At 45.3% G+C, this 17,433-nt stretch overlaps 1 protein-coding gene across 1 annotated transcript in view; it reads right to left on the minus strand.

The window, feature by feature from the left end:
* The window catches only part of TBXAS1 (thromboxane A synthase 1), a 161,819-nt gene that overhangs the window by 47,141 nt on the left and 97,245 nt on the right, over window positions 1-17,433 (minus strand). The window contains exons 6-9 of the mRNA XM_063098690.1: window positions 11,842-11,930; window positions 9,995-10,143; window positions 8,162-8,292; window positions 4,033-4,347 (exon numbers count right to left, since the gene is read on the minus strand). Coding sequence (XP_062954760.1) covers window positions 4,033-4,347; window positions 8,162-8,292; window positions 9,995-10,143; window positions 11,842-11,930 — 684 coding nt within the window. The remainder of the gene's footprint in view (window positions 1-4,032; window positions 4,348-8,161; window positions 8,293-9,994; window positions 10,144-11,841; window positions 11,931-17,433) is intronic.

The raw sequence follows: 17,433 nt of genomic DNA on the forward strand, positions 1-17,433 counted from the left end.
TGTCCTCAGGCCGCAGGGCAGCCTGAGCTAAGGGGATGGAAGAGCATTAAATCGGGTCTGAGAACAAAGTTTCAACCTGGACCAGATTGGTTTGTTCTTTTCAATGCCTGAAACTGACCAGAAACCTTTGAGATCTGTCCAAGGTATCACCAAGGAAAGAGAAAGGAGATTCACCCAAGTACATTTAAAGGACATAATAGGAGAAAATATCACACGGTTTCATGTTTGTACCTTACTTAGTTCAGGTTATTCAAAATACTGGTTACGCAGCTGTCTTGAGGCCACTAGGGGAGATCCTGCCTGAGTATGGAGGATGCCCAGAGCAACTGGGGCCAAGAGACGGGGAAAGAGAACAACCTGGGTCCTGTGTCAAGCCGTACCTGAAGGCAGCCCTAGCTCTGGGTTTTCAGTTACTTGGTCAGTGAGCTCCTTGAGTTTTCTGTCACTGTCCACAGAAAGAATTCTAACTGACAGTGCATGTTTCTGCTCTTTTCCTTGGAGCAAGGGACAGAGTTCTCATCAGATTCTCATAGGCCATTGCTATAAAAGGAAATGGCTCAGCTCCAATCCAGCAGTCTCAGAGAGAGAAACAAGGGAAGCCCCCCAATGAGCTGTGTGGACGCTCTGCAGGGATGTCACAGAAGAGCTAGACCAGGATATCCTGTGTGTAGAGGCTGGAGCCCCAGAGTCTGGCATTAACTGGCACTCAAGAAATATTTGTTGAATGGAAACCAGCAGGAAGATTCTAACAAGTCATACTTTACATGCAAATTTTCAGGAATATTTTCAGGAAAATATCTAATGTGTGAACATCTAATCTGCATCTCCATGTCCTGACAGATGGCCCATATTAACACAGCTCTGATTATAGTTTAAAAAAATAAAAAATAAAAAATAAAAGAAGATGAAGGAAAGAAAGAAAAAAAAAAAAGAAGACCTACAAATATTCATTGAGTGGGTACCATGTGCAAGGCTGTACAAAGCAACACTATGGTGACAGCTGAATTAATTTTTTTAAAAAGACAACCTCTAGATAATCACATTGTTCAGAGACCATCCCAACTGCTACCTGGAGAAAGAAAATGACCTGGGGGGCTTGCATGGCTGGGGCGGGGCCTTGGGCCTTGTTCTTTCTTGGAAGAGGGATCTGGGCCCTGAGAATCTAAGACTGTATTCTCAAGGTGAAAACACGTCTGTCATAATCACCAGGGCTGTTATTAAAAATGCAGATTCCTAGGCCCCGCCCAGACTTATGGAATCAGAACCTCTCAGGGCAGGCCCTGGAATCTGCATTTAAACAATTTTCCCTGATGGTTTTGTGTACACTAAAGTCTGAAAAATGTTACCTGCTGCAATCTGTTTATTTGCCCAGGGGGTCTCAGCGCCTTGTGACATGCTTCGCAGCCCTGGAGGAAGTGGTCGTCGGGGGATGAAGCCCCAATCCTAGCCTGGGGGGACTGAAGGAGGTCAGGGTTTGGTGAGACAGCATCACCCTTGAGGTCATGGTCAGTTAAGGCCAGGCCAGAGGTAGCGGCGTGTGCACGAGGGCCTTTGAATGGAAACGTTCACTGTGCCCCCTGGGAGATGAACACAACCAGACAGGACTCTGCTTGCAGTGCTAAGACAGACTCCCAGAGCCCGGTAGCTCTCTAAACGACACCACACATTCTAGACTTGAGTATTTGCTGCCTTCTATTGCCTTGGAGGGTTTTATTTGGAAGGGGGATATTGCTTAATAGATATAACGTATTGTTTCTCAGTTGGTGACAGAATTCCCTGAAGGTGAGGATCATGACTTCTATCTCTTAGAGCTTTTGCCCCCTCTCCAGGCCTCTGCCACATCTCCTACACTGCCAGGCACTCACTAAAGGCTTCAAAGTCCTTCATGTGACCTGCCTTCTGCTCTATTTGAGATCAAGGCGCTGAACTTCCCTCCACACCCCTCCGCTGCCTTCCTAGGATAGCATCCTAAGCTTCCTTTGGGAAGTCACCCTGCCAAGTTCTCAGTCACATGACTTAGTGTGATGGACCCCAGGGCTGAGGCTGATTGGTGCAAGCGCATCGGTGCTCCCATGCCCCTGGCCACAATAGTTGGATCAAGAATGGGCAGTGACCTAAGCATTTCGATCAGAGTGACCCTCATGACTCTTGCTGAGAATTTTAGGCTACAGACCCTCAGACCCTCTCTTCTCCACTGGTGATGAGCAAGGAGGCATGTGGACCCAGAGGACCTTGGCAGGCTTCTTGGGGCATTGAGAGGACTGTGAACAGGGCCAATATCAGGAAGCACAGCCAAGAACTAGGGCGAAGAAACTGGAACCTGGGCACATCTTTGAGGTCTGGATAAAGATTGCCTGAAGCCACATCTATTCCTGAGTTGCTGAATTATTTGTACTCACTAATACAAATTTATGAGTTTTTTATTTGTGTGCATGGTTCTTTTTTCTTAAATCAATTTGGGTTGGGGTTTTGATACTTGCCACTAAATGCATCCTAATAGATGTGGCTTCCAGCTCCCCTTATTTCTCCTGCAGTAATGTATCCCAATCCTCTTTGGTCCCTCTCTCTCCCCTCTCCTCAATTTAAAAATAAATAAATAAACAACTACCTCTATAACAGGATACGAAGGGTGGTAGGGTGATTTGGATTCATGGCTTGTTGAGACTCCATGCCCAAAGAATATTGATTAATGGATCAATGTCAATCTGGAGGGGGGCCCTGTCCTGCTCAACAGTTTAATCAATGAGTTGGATGAAATAAGAGACATGCTTAGCAAGTCTCAAAAGACACAAAGCTGGAGGAATTGCTAATATGACAGATGGCAGAATCGAGATTCAAAATTATTTTGACTGACTCAAACAGTAATAAGGGTAAATATAAACTCTTGCATCTAGGCTCAGAAAATCAATTGTATAAGCAGGGGACTGGGGAGACCTGCTTGGCAGTTGTCGTAACGACATAGAACTTGAAGTTGACCATAAGCTCACGTTGAGTCAAAAGTTGAGACAACTAGTAACACAGTTAATGCGGTTTTCAAATATTTAAAAGCTGCTACAGAGAAGAAAGACTAACCTTGCCTCTACTTCCCCAGTAAGATAAAGAAGTGGCATTTTCTGGAAAGTATTTTTCAGTTCATTGCATGAAAGAATGTTCTAATGGTTCCAATAATAGAATAGCCACCTTCCAAAATTGTGAGTGTAATAGTAATTACATCAGAATGTTATAGAAAGGATTCCACAATGGTAGTTTTCCTTTTAAAGCACAGATTTTTTAAATGATTCTCTTCAACAACTCGTAAGTTAAAGCAATACGTATACAAGCATCCTGGGGGAAATGAGGTGACAGAGCATCCTAGCTCAGCAGCCCTGTGAGTTTGCTGCAAGTCCTCCCACAGGAGCCCCCTCCAGAAGGAACGCTGGGCACTGGACTCGGGCGCACCTGACCTAACTCTGTGGGCGCGCCGGAGCCCACCCGGCCCTCATTTGTGCTCAGCGTGGCCGATTGGGGTCTGCTCCTGCCTCCTCGTGTGGCTCCATCTTCCAGCTCACACCCGCCTCCCTTGCACAGCAGCTGCACAGTCAGAGCGTGGGGAAGTGGCACCTCCCTCCCCATCCCTGCCTTTGACCCGACTCCTTCCTGGGACTTTGCAGCGTCCCCAAGCCAGGCCTGGTCTCACAACCTGCCCCAGACGGTGAAGGTATGTGCACACTTTGTCTTATTTTCCCTTCTGTTGTTCTGAATGCTCCATTTTACTTGCTAACCCGGAGAGATGGATAAGCTGGGCGATGACCCCACTTCACCTTTTTTTTTTTTTTTTTTTTTTTGTGGCTGGCCAGTACAGGGATCAAACCCTGGACCTCAGTTTTATCAGCACTATGCTCTAACCAACTGACTCACCAGCCAATACCCCATTTTATCTTATAAACTTAGAAGATGGTTTTAGCAAGTTACTAAAAATGTTTCACTTCTACGAACACAAAATCAGTTCCTCTGTGGCTATCACATGAACAACTGGACTCAATTCGTACTCACGTATTTCTCCTTGAAAAGGTCCACCTCTCTCAGAAGCTTTTCTTGGCAGTCAGGGTTGGTGGCCAGCAGGTAGGTGGCAAAAGAGAGCGTGTTGGTGATGATCTCGTAGCCAGCAATGAGGAAGATGAAGGCCTGGCCCACGATCTCATCCACTGTCAAGGGCTTGGACAAGGCTCTGGGCTGGCATTGCCTGGAAGGCTTCACTGTGCATGGGGCAGAGGAGAAGACTTCTCTGACGATGTCGAAGTTCTCCACCCCCACAGAGCTCACAGAGTGTCGGACATCCAGAACCATTTGGAGGAAGTCTCTCCTCCTCTAAGGGACAAAAGAAGAAAATGCACATTTTGGCCTTAATGTCATAGAAGTGGGCCTTCTTGGAGAACAAAGGGTGTAGCTTTCAAAGAGTTCATTAGGAACAAAGATCCTTGTTGCTGGGTTATCTGAGATGGCGAGAACTTGGAAACCACCTGACTGTCCCTAGTACAGTGCTGCTTAGACAGATTCTAGTGCAGCAAAGAGCACGCTGTGATGTTGCCATTAGCAAGAATGAGGCCGTTCTGTCTGGGCTGATTTGGAGAGTTGTTGAACCACTTTGTTAAGTTAAAAAAAGCAAGTGCAGAACAGTATGCATGGTGGGATCTCATATCTGCAAAAACACTAAATGTACAGTATACATAATTACGCATGCGTATCTCTCTATGCATAGAAAATATTTAGCAATGTCCATACCCAACAGTTCATAGTGAGCTGGAGGAGGTGGGAAAACCAGGGGGGCTTTTATTCTTTACTTTATACGTATTTGTACTGTTCTGGGTTTTCCAACAATAAAACAATGAAAACATCATATAGATTCAAATCAGAGCACGTGCTCCATTGTGCACTTCTGCACAATGCAGGGCTTCTACAGGAGCTGTAAGGCTTTCTCACATGGTAGGAAGTTATCAGAACTGGAGGCGGGGGCGGGAAGCAGCTTTGGTGAAGCGTGTCTTCAAAGTCTCCAGACTGCATTCTGCGTGCCCTAGCCCAGCCGCTTCTTGTCGGCCCCCTTTCTTTCTCGGTAATCCCCTACCCCATTTAAGTGGTTAGAATTCTCTTACCCTTTTCTCCTACCTTCTTTATCAGTAATTTGCATACTTTTAATATTTTTACTGCCACTAATTGTAACAATAGAAGCTTTCACGTATTGCTTTAGCATTAACAAAGTATATCCCTGGCACATCCCTTCTTTGAAATGCTGTTCAGTGTGATGAATGACAACCAAAATGTTGTTCTTTTCTGAAGTTTATGGGACTAAAAAGGCAAAAGGAGAGCATCAGAACCACCAACAGAGAAATATTATAATTTCAAAGTACTTTACTTGCTGTAGCATTTTCTCAACTCATTGGCTTCTGAATTCCTATTGCATGAATAATCTGTGCTACACCCATTAGCACTTAATTTTGTCTTTTAAGATTGTTGTCATTTCACGTGTGGTTGCTTTCTCTCCTCCATAAGATCATAAGGACCTCCAGGGTAGGACCCTCCCTGCCCCTCCCCCTTGGTGCCTGGTGCTGTGCTGAGCACGTGTTAGGCACGCAGCGCATAATTCCACAGATGGAAACGCAGCGCAACAAGCATCTGCCTGCTATTCAGAGCAGGAACCTTGGATCATGAGACCTTGGCAGCCCTGCTGCTTCCCACTTTTGTGACCTTGGAAGGTGTCTGCTGAGATCCCAGCTGGGCTCAAGCTAGGACTGTGGGGTCACACACCTTGAGGCCGGCTTCCCGCCAGCCTGCTCGGGTTGCAATAGCTGAGAAAATGGCAAAGCATTAGTGAGAGGCGGCTGCCTCATTCCACCCTGGCTCTGCTCATTCTGATTTCCAGCTGCATCCTCAAGGGCTAGCTCTTCCCAGCTTCTCTCCTGCTGCCAAGTCAACATCTGGCTGGTTGGTGTGGCCCCACCGCTAGCCCTGCTCCCATGAGGCAGAGCTGGGGCAGGGTAGCCCAAGATGGAATGGGGGGAAGTGAGCATCCTCTCATCCTTACTCCTGGATGCCTATCCAGGACCCCAGAGCACCCCCAGACCTCTCAGTTGGCCTATTTCAACCTCCTTGGGGTGCAATACAGTTGTGGTCCCTGTAGCTTTGCTGGGGTGGGGTATGGGTGATGATAGGAGGGAGGACGCAGCCACATCCTCACCGTGTCTTTTTCCAGGGGCAGAGCTGCAGGTGGCGTCCTTTCCTCTTATCCCAGCTCAGACTGGTAAAGGGCCATCAGTGTCTTCTGGAAATCTGTCTTAACCTCCAGCTACAGAGACCAGAGCAAAGGGCCACTCTCCAGGGCCTGGAGAGGATCTTTAGCGTAGATGGGTGGCTTTCATTCCCAGTGCACAGTGGAAGCCATCAGAACACTGCCCATCTAGGGCTGGAACAGTGCTGGTTTATGGTGATATCCAAGAAAAATACACACCCTGATAGATGTAGGTGTCTAACCACCCATCGGCTAGAGCTTAGAAAAATATTTACCTTTTAACATCTGTGCTGCATTTCACTGCACAAACACACATCTGCTTGATGGAATGTATACAGAGTTTAGATGGTTTTAAAGCAAGTTTTCTTAGTAACTATATAGCTCTGTCTTGACACGGGCAGTCCTGGATTTGTGGTTGGGAGGTTTTTCTCAGATCAACTCATTGTTTGAAACAAATAGCTCTTGAGTTTATAAAAGGAAAAGCTCTAGGCAATCCCAGTAATTGGATCTTTAATAACCTCTCACCTCTTAGTAAGTCATTCAGTGCAACAGTTTTAAATTTTTCAGCCTGATTCCATAGCCATAGGGTTTCAGGCTAGGGGTGTGTGTGTGCGCGCATGTGTGTGTGCGTGCGTGTGTGTGTGTGTGTGTGTGTGTGTGACAAAGCTCTCATAGGGCAGTGCTTTATACCAATATTGAGGTTTGAAAATGGTTCTTTCTTTACCCCTCTTCCCCCAGGTTCCATCCTGACTCTGCTGAAAAGCATGAATCTGGATAGAATGTTCTGTCCTTAAGCCTCAGAGCCAGACCAGGGATACCATTTAGCCGATCCTTCTGCACCTCCAAGGGCATTCAGGTTGAGTTGCCGGTGGTGTGGGCCAATGGGCTGTGAGCTTGTATACAACTTCCCACGCCTTCTGGATCCAGACACATTGGCCGTGCAGTCCCCAGGGTGTGAGCTGGGCAGAACAACGTTGCTGCCCAAGGCTGCTCATGAAGTCAGTGATTGACTCCTGATTTCATTCTAGGCCAGTGCCTTAACAATTGGACCTCACGAATTCCTCTGAGCCACTCAGTCTTTGTGAAAACCCTTTTAAGGCTCCATCTTGCACAAGTCAGTTAAGGAAAAGCCATTTCAGCCCTGTTTGTCCTTTTAAGTAACTTTCTTTAATGCAACGAGGCCCTTTAGGAACAGCATTTACACATGCACGAGCATATCCTATATTGAAATTATCTGCTTTCACACTGAAAATTCCTATTTCTATTCTGAGCCAAGTTCAGTCAACAAACATTTACTTGATTCTTACTATGTGCCGAGCATAGTGCACGTCGATAAGGAGGAAAGAAAACTATAGGTCTCAGATGAAGCAAGATAAAGACACGAGAGGGCCCTCAATCATGAATTTTATAGCAACATCCTCCCTGCTAAAAGGGAATGTGAGATTGACTGACAGTTGCCTGAACTCCTCTCTAATATTTATGCTGTTCATGTTGTAAAACTTCACCTCGCCGTTTTTCAGTATGACAAATACACTCATGAAAATTACATGTGGGCACATTTACCTAGAAAATTCTTTGGGGCTGCTATCACCTGTGCTTGGGGTGATGCTGAACAGTTTGGGGGGCAGCTTTAATCCACCCCCCCATACCAGAGTGTGAGCGAATTGCTCTGGGCTTCTCCTGTCCTCTGTCCCGTGTCCCCTCCCTTTTCTCTTTCTTGCTTGACCTTCGTCACCCTTCCCCTCTCTTTCTACTGCCCCTGGAAAGCTGTAAGTGGTAGAACTGCTAAAGGACAGCATGGTGTGATGCTCGGGGTTAGGAGGGAAGAGAGAGAAGAGACAGCGGTGCCAAATTAGGTTCCGTTCCATTTCAAGGCTGTGTCCTATTAAAATACGTTACCTCTTCTGCTGCTTGCTGGTCCCGCAAGGCAATCACATTCCTAATGAGTTTGTTAAAAAAGCCATTCAGTTCATCTCGGTTCTTATTGGGCAGAATCCGGGCCAGTGGGACCATTATGGATGGAAACGATACTTGAAAGAGAAAAACAAAAGTGGCATTGAAAAGGGGGCGGTAATAAACCAAGGCCATTAGATGTCTGCTCCCAGGGAGAGAGCTCTGGCCTTGCATTAGCGTCCTTGGCGGAGGCCTGTCCTCCCCACCGAATGGCGGTTCCTGGAGCAGGGGTTATATCTCACTCCATCTCGGCACGCCTCCCCGGTCCTTGCACATAGTAAGCACTCAATAAACATCTGTGCCATTAATTGGGTCCTTACTCCTATCCGGCCCTCAAGAGGTTGATCTCATAAGTTAATGTTTCAGGTTCAAGGTCTTTATATTTCATTAAGAGAGAAGGTTACAGGCTATGTTTGCAGTCTTAGCAAGTGGTAGAAGCTGACTTACTTTAACTTTCTGGTCATTTGCATTGTTTTCTCTCTGGATAATTGTCCCCAGAGCAACCACCTGAATTGTCCCTAAGAGTTGCTGTGGCAGCTCCTGACAGGATGTGGTCCCATCTGCCATGGGCTCCTGCCTTGCTGTGCCACGTGCAGCTTGGGCTCTTGCTGTGACATTTAATCTCTCCTGGAGAGAGGTGCTGGGCTGAGGGGCTGAGGCCCTGTCCCGGGAGCTGGGCTCGGTCCAGTTTCTCAGCTTCCAAGGTGGGCCTGCTGCACGCCGGGCTCTAGGCAGGGGCAGGGCTGAGAGGACAGTTCCAGACATGCAGAGGTCTCAGAATGCTCGGCCAGGTCTCAAGAGCCAGCACCTGAACCATCACGAGGCAGCACAGCAGTGGGTTCGGCAGAGGCAGCCAGATGAGGGGCAGCAGGGATGGGACAGCAGAGCCATCCGCCCCACAGGACACAGGACGTGTCCCGGGGCTGAAGGCACAAGGGGCTGGCTCAGCAGGAGCAGCTGAATCGGGGCGGGGGTGGGGCAGTGAGTAATGAAGAGGCTGCTTGTCCCCACAGCCACTCCTTCCAAGATTTCAGGGCAGAGTTGATGGGGATGACAGGGGCTCCCACTGAAACGGGCTCAGAATTGGGCATGAAACTGGTCAAGGAATGAACAGAATTTACCAGCCCAGCAGAATGGTTAGAAATCATGACAATACCCAATAACAACAACAACAACACTTCGCTTCCATCAAAGCAAGAAGATAGCAGGATTGGCCCGAGGGCAAAAACTCCCTCCTGAAATAAACATAAAATCAATGAACTAGTCTCTGTAGCACTAGGTCACCTGCAGTCACCTGCCACAGATGATTTCTAGTTTACTAGGCATCAGGCTTCGGGAGGAGAAGTCTTTGGAAGAGGCTTTCGCTGGAGGGGAGAAATGTGTCCTAGAAAATGAAAGGCTTTGAGTTGCAGCCTTGGTTCTGCCTTTCTAAGCCTCAGTTTTCTCATCTGAAGAATGGGGACAAGAGCATGTTCTCACAGGGCGATGACGGAGCAAGGCAGCCCATGCACAGCGCTGAGCAGGCGCTCTGTGCTGTTCCCACGATAGCAGTGGTGAGAGAGGCCAGGGCTACCTGTGTTGCTACGAAGGGCCCAGGCTGGTGACAAGAGGAGCCTGGCGGCTCCAGAAAGACAAAGCCTCTGCCAGGTGACTCTAGAGTTACCCCAAGGGCCCTTTCCTGGTGACAGGAACTGAGCCCCAATAGCTGCCCAGGTGTCACGGGGTCTGTGCAGTTTTCCATTGCCCAGTCCTACCACCCTGGGCAGGAGCATTACTTACAGATTAAAACCAGGACAGGTCTGGGGATGCAGAACTTGAAGAAACGCCTGCAGTGTTTCACAAAGGGGTGCTCGGGAGCCTTCCAGGAGTCCACCTGGGTGCCGAAGGCGACACTGGCCACCACGTCTGTAGTGTAACAGCTGTAGCACCTATGGGAGATGGGAACGTTTACCTTTTGAAAGAACTCTGACATTGCCCTACTGACAATGCACCCCTCCTGGAAAAGCGGGACTCCACCGTCTACACGGGTGGTCCTAGTGCTAAAGAAGTGCGGATCTGAAGTGAGGGGGTGGGAGAGGAGCTGCAGGACAAGGTCCTTAGGACAGAACAGGGGAGGAGACGTAGACACATGACAGCCAGCTTATCTGAACGGACACTAGGGAGCGAGGGCACCGCTTACTCAACCTCCAGGTTTCCGCTGCCTCGACCCACCAGAGCACCATCCAGTGCCCACAAGTACACTTTACATTCTGCCCCATGAAGGAGGGAAGGTAGGCGACCCAAAGCCTACACACTACACCCCAGAGCCGGGCCAAGCCACATCAGGCCAGAATCGAATGATTCACTGATACATATCAAATTGTCATTGATGAATTTATCACCTGATTATCTAGTTTTATTAACTGTGTTTCCCTCTTCCTCTTAACGGTTTTAGTTTTCTTAAGAGCAACAAACAAAAAACAAGGGCTCTTCACACTTAAATAAAAACGAGACAACTTTGGGCAGGGCTTCATGAACATATGTATGTTATTACAGAAAACACACATTGTGCTTTAGAAGCAAACAGAAGGAAAAGAGTCTGGCAGTTGCTCCAGAAAATTTAACCTTTTAAACTACAGGAAACTTGTCCCCCAAAAGGCCATTTTAAAGTAGAATTATTCCTTTTTGAAAATCTTATAGGAGTAGTCCTATTAAGTTCTTTTTAAAAAGGCTAACAACTGGGTTATTAATATCCTGTTATAATTTAAAGGTCTATTTTTTTCCTTGCTGTCCGCACACACTTAGTTCCTCTTCTACATAAGTTCTATAACCACTAACGTATCATTAAGGAATAAATGACATTTCCAGATGATTTTTTTATTTTGACTGTTTTTCTTGAAAACATTTCTACAATCAATTGCACATTTCCCTGCTGCAGTGAAAACAAAAAGGAGACTACTGAATGTGATTTCATCCCACCCTAATGGGTGAAGATTTAAGGGTTTTAAGAGTTATTCACTCTGCTTTCATAGCTGACGAGGCCACCTTATCTGTAGCCAACGCATGCATCCTACAATCAGAAAGAATGTCAACAATATGGTATAATATAAATGTTGCTGATGATGTTATTATTTGATTAACAATGATAATAATGGGTCAGTTTCTGGCTGATCCTCCACCTCCACTTTATCCCTAATCTGCAGGAAGCCATGGTTTGGCAAAAGACAACAAACGGTTTCTAGGAGAAAAGCCTGATAATCAGTCACTCAAGTTTGGTGTCCATCACAAAGTCATGGTTGCTAAGCTGACCTTTTTTTGAAGTAAACATGCATGGACTTCTTCCCAGGTCACTGTCCTTTCTGCCCAGGCATGGGTCTGTGCAGGTGGGAGGTCAAGTCCACCCATGGACCAACCGCTACGTATGCCAGGCTTCCCTCAAAACATCACACATCCCTGGGCTTTGTTCACATTTCTTTCACATTTTCAGTGGGTTTCTTTTCTTCTTATTAGTCAGTCCATCCATGCTTTTATGAGCTTCTAGCATTTCCACAGTTTGCTAGTCCCAAGGTAATTGTCCAGCAATTATGTACAGACAAGAAGCAGCAATTCAAAACTGTGATTTCTCGTCTGTAATGCAGCACCCTTACCTCTGGATGTCGAATGCGTCCCCAGATTCTGCGTAGCATTCTAAATGAGCCAGGAGAAGGTCGCAGGCTTGGCTGAGGAGTGGAATCATCTGAGAGTGGAGGATAACAAAGATGTAATTAGAGCACCATGCAGGGAGTGCACCGAAATTGACTGCAGATGAAGAGGTTGTAGGTGGTGCTCTCTGGGGAAATGGACGTTGTTTTGAAGGTATTTTTCACACAGCTAAGATGCAAGAGGAAGATTTAAAATTCACAAATATTCATAAAATACAGTCGCTGTAAACATCCATTTTAGCTTAAGCAACCTCTTTTTCTTTGGAAGCAAAAGAAAGGATTTAAAGTAAATATCGTGAAATCATTATGAAAATGATCATTAAGTGCTTAGACAAAACAAGAAGCAGTACTCAGTTTTACAGCATTTAGTCAGCTTTAGACAACAATCTGTATGTACAGTCTCTGGAATTAACCCAAGTCCTGATAGCTTGTTCTAATTATACTTTAGATAGATCTTCCACTAGAATAGAGAATCTCAGTATCCCAAGGAACCTAAGGTCATCATTTCAACTTCTTATTTAGCACAGAAATTATTTCTAGAGCAATTCTGAAAGATGCTTATTCATTTGTGCTTAAGCTGCTTAAACCTTGAATATAGGGGAACCCCTGACTTCAAGAGGTCCCTTAGGCCCACACAGGGCAATTGTTGAATTTCTTTTTTTAATATTAAAATATTTTTATTATGGAAAATTTCTAACCTGCGCAGGAAGGCAGAGAGAATGGTGTCATGAAGGTTCATGCAGCTACTACCCAGCTGCAGCAAATTAAGACCTCATTTTGGCTGCCCACCACTTTGACCCCAACAGGCTCGCTTGGGTGGGTGGAATTCTTTGTGGAGCCTGCTTGGCTTTTATTCTCTCCTGTATGTTTGAAAAGCCAAGCAGAAATGCTTAGGGGAATCATTTTAACCAGTGCACTTTCTAGAATAGCATGATAGCTAAAGCAACATGCTGTAAGACATTGTTTTGAGCATTTCTTATGGAAAACATAAATGTTACCTATGTTTAGATTTTACTATTTTTACACTAGAATATTAAGTTCCTGAGGGCAGGGGAGATTTTTGTCTGTTTGTTCATTTTTGTATCCTTGGCACCTAGAACAGTGCCTGGCACATAATTATTTGTTGAATGACTGACTGAATGAATGAATTTTACTGATTCTATACTACCCAGTCTTTGCTCTTGAGGCATTGGGAAGAGTTATAAAATGTTAATCTACTTGTCAGTAGGTATGTTGTTGTACCGAGGCAAAATCTGACTCCTAGCAACCTGCTGTTGCTTCATTTCTGTCTTCTTCCACGTGACAGTCCAGCAAAACTCAGACAGCAATTATCCATCTGCTCCTCACCTTCTCCTAGACACTCGTTCCCCATCCTTTCAATTACTCTTCTTACCACGTGGCTTGCCCACACCTCTCCAGTCTTACTGCCCTCTTTTTAATTAGAGTCGCTCCTAAAAGGTGGCCCCTTACATGGAACACAGTATTTCAGGTGTGATTCAGTAAAGGGATCACTTCCTGTGATCTGCACCCTGCACGTCAATCACAAAGCCAGGTTTATGCTTTTTTAGAAGACACATAACACAGGCAAGTATTGAGGTTCAGGTCAACAAAAACTTCAGGGTCTTTTTCCGTGAGTCATGACCATGTACAATTGACATTGTTGACCCTTTAGGGCCCACTCATTAGAAAGGCTTGACATTTGCATTGCATTTATTTCTATAAAAAGTTGTCCTGAGTAGAACAATCTCTTCACTTCCCTAAAACATTCTCACAAACCATCAGTTTACTAATCAGTACAAAATTGTGTGTAAATGGGTCACTTACAACGGCCTCTGGGCCATGACTTCCAACGAATCTCAGACTACCTTAATATTTGGAGAATGCAGTGCTATCTAAGCCACATTTCTATGACCAGCTTCACTGGCTATATTCCTTCAATTATTTTATAAGAGTGAATCCTATTTTAATATAATCCCATATTCAGTAATATCATTTAGACTTATTTTAGAGGAATAGTAACATGGTAAAAAAAAAAATACTGTTTGAAAGGAAGTCTCTTTAGTTATCAAGATTGAAGCTTCCTTAACGTAACAAAAGAGATGCAATGTAAAATTTGATTGACACACAACTCCTCAGAAACATGCCGTGCATATAAAGAGGGGTCCACAAGCTGAATCCAAACATGTGCCTGGACAGTGTAAAAGAGGGTCTGGACCAGCTGCCCACCATCCGTGCTTCCACGTGCTTTTGACTAGAATGCTTTGTTGCTGGCTGGCGTGATTGTAGTTTTCTACTATGCTCTGCCCGCTGTCTGTCGAACTGCGTGGATAATGACATTTTTATTTGGGTTAATGTGATATAAGATGGGGTATGTAATATGAAAAATGTTTTAAAAAGCAATGCAGAGAAAATATTATAAGACAGCGGAGCATGATCTGTATGTTGGCCAAGAGCCATCATTTCAGGTTTTCTTCCTTGCATTATACAAAAGCAGTTATGGAATATTTATTCTCACATGAGTTGCATACAAACAAAAGCGGGCTTGCATAATCTTTATACAACCCACAAACCCTGCGGTTCTTCCCCTAGATTTTCAGACAGGCAGGCAAGTGTGCCGTGTGTGCACACACATGCACAGTGAATACACAAAGCCGTTTTCACTCAGATCTTAATAGAAGACTCTCATTTGGTTCTTACATTTCATCCTCTTGGTAGGATAATGAGTGATTTTTACTTTTGTTTTATTCCAAATTTTCATAATGTATAAATATCACTTATAATCAGATAAACTATTAATGTTATTAAGTTTTTAAAAAATGATTTCTCCTTGGGGGTCGTTATGGCCTGAATGTCTGTGTCTCTCCAAAATTCATATGTTGAAGTCCTAACTGCCAGTGTAGCTGTATTTGGAGATGAGGCCTCTAAGGAAGTAATTAAGGTTGTTATTATTATTACTATTTTTGTCAGCTACAATTAGTAATTAAGGTTAAATGAGTTTTAGAGGTCTTCTCTCACCCCCCTCCACACAAAGAATAGGTCATGTGAGCACATAGCAAGATGGCAGCTACCTACACATGAGGAAGAGGGGCCTCACCAGAAACCAGCAGTGCTGGCTCCCTGATCTCCAACTTCCAGTCACACCAGAAATCAACAGTGCTGCCTCCCTGATCTCCAGCTTCCAGCCTCCAAAAGTGTTCGGAGGAACACTTTTGAGAAAATAAATGTTGTTTAAGCCCCTAGTCTATGGTGTTTGGCTATGGCAGCCCAAGCTGACTAAGACAGGGCTTACAATCCCGCAGCGAAGCCTGGGGAGGAAGTTTCCCATTTTGTCTCTCTCACCTCTCACTTGGTCGCCCCTATGAGAGGGGATGCCCAGTGTACGTCCGGGCAGCGATTCGGTAACTAGTCGCAACCATTTAGGGTAAAGCACCACCCTCAGCCTGGGAAGGAAATTCCCCAAGGAAGGAAGTTCCTGCTTAACCTGGAGTTTCTTATGCAACTTAAGTGCCCAGGTTTTTAAAAAAGGAGCCTCTGCCAACTGTGTCTGAGGACTTCTGCAGACAGACAGCAGTAGAGAGAATTCCAGAGGGTGGGGAGGGCCTTACAAGGGGTCACAAGAGACAAGTTATGGCGTAATGACCAAGAAGGGCCGAGAAATTGTCCTGCTCAAAGGCTTTTTCCTTCTCTCCTTTTAGGGGATCCTCAGAATCTCACCATTAGAGTTTCCCGCCTCGAGGATAAGACTCTGACCTTATTTATTTATTTTTTTTAAAATTTTATTTTGTCGATATACATTGTGGCTGATTATTGCTCCCCATCACCAAAACCTCCCTCCCTTCTCCCTCCCCCCTCCCCCCCAACAATGTCCTTTCTGTTTGCTTGTCATATCAACTTCAAGTAATTGTGGTTGTTATATCTTCTTCCCCCCCCCCCGGTTTTGTGTGTGTGTGTGTGTGTGTGTGTGTGTGTGTGAATTTATATATTAATTTTTAGCTCCCACCAATAAGTGAGAACATGTGGTATTTCTCTTTCTGTGCCTGACTTGTTTCACTTAATATAATTCTCTCGAGGTCCATCCATGTTGTTGCAAATGGCAGTATTTCATTCGTTTTTATAGCTGAGTAGTATTCCATTGTGTAGATGTACCACATTTTCCATATCCACTCATCTGATGATGGACATTTGGGCTGGTTCCAACTCTTGGCTATTGTAAAGAGTGCTGCGATGAACATTGGGGAACAGGTATACCTTCGACTTGATGATTTCCATTCCTCTGGGTATATTCCCAACAGTGGGATAGCTGGGTCGTATGGTAGATCTATCTGCAATTGTTTGAGGAACCTCCATACCGTTTTCCATAGAGGCTGCACCATTTTGCAGTCCCACCAACAATGTATGAGAGTTCCTTTTTCTCCGCAGCCTCGCCAGCATTTATCGTTCAGAGTCTTTTGGATTTTAGCCATCCTAACTGGGGTGAGATGGTATCTCAGTGTGGTTTTGATTTGCATTTCCCGGATGCTGAGTGATGTTGAGCATTTTTTCATATGTCTGTTGGCCATTTGTATATCTTCCTTAGAGAAATGCCTACTTAGCTCTTTTGCCCATTTTTTAATTGGGTTGCTTGTTTTCTTCTTGTAAAGTTGTTTGAGTCCCTTTTATATTCTGGATATTAATCCTTTGTCAGATGTATATTTTGCAAATATTTTCTCCCACTCTGTTGGTTGTCTTTTAACTCTGTTAATTGTTTCTTTTGCTGTGCAGAAGCTTTTTAGTTTGATATAATCCCATTTGTTTATTTTTCCTTTGGTTGCCCGTGCTTTTGGGGTCGTATTCATGAAGTCTGTGTCCAGTCCTATTTCCTGAAGTGTTTCTCCTATGTTTTCTTTAAGACTCTGACCTTATTAAAGAACACTTACCCCAGGGAGAAAAAACAACCAAAGCCACTGCCAATTAGTGGCTTTCTGCTTGGCACTTTGTGGCTGTGTGACCTTGGGCAAGCTGCTTAACCTCTCTCAGCCTACCTCCTCATCTGAAAAATGACAATGTAACGCCTCCCTTGGAGAGCTGTGACAAAGATTAGAAACAAAATATGAAAACACCTAGACTGGAAGGCAGTGACTGGTGTAACCTGGAAGTCGTCCTCTGGAGGATTCCTGTCCCCCCAGGCTGGCGTGGACCCCCGGGGTCGTTCTCTCCTCTTCTCTTGCTCCATGCAGACAACTCCCCATTGGACCTGCCTGTTGTGGCCTTGTCATGCCATCCTGGCTTCCTTTCCTGTGTCTGTCCCTTCTTTATCTCCCCAGTCACCCTCCAATTCAGGCTTTGCCACCTGTCACCTGGAATATGGCTGTCATTCTGCCTCTGGAGAACAAAGACCATCGCTTAAGCATCTTTGTAGTCTTAGTAGCTTGTCCAGTGCCTGACACAGAGGTGTACCAAAAAGCAATTTTTGAAAGGGGCTCCTGGCCTTCTGTCTTTTCACTTTCCAATCCATCCTGTACTCAGTCATCAGACTGGTGTTCTAAAAATACTTGGCAG

This window comes from Cynocephalus volans, chromosome 6 (genome assembly GCF_027409185.1).
Source record: "Cynocephalus volans isolate mCynVol1 chromosome 6, mCynVol1.pri, whole genome shotgun sequence".
Taxonomy (NCBI): Eukaryota; Metazoa; Chordata; class Mammalia; order Dermoptera; family Cynocephalidae; genus Cynocephalus; species Cynocephalus volans.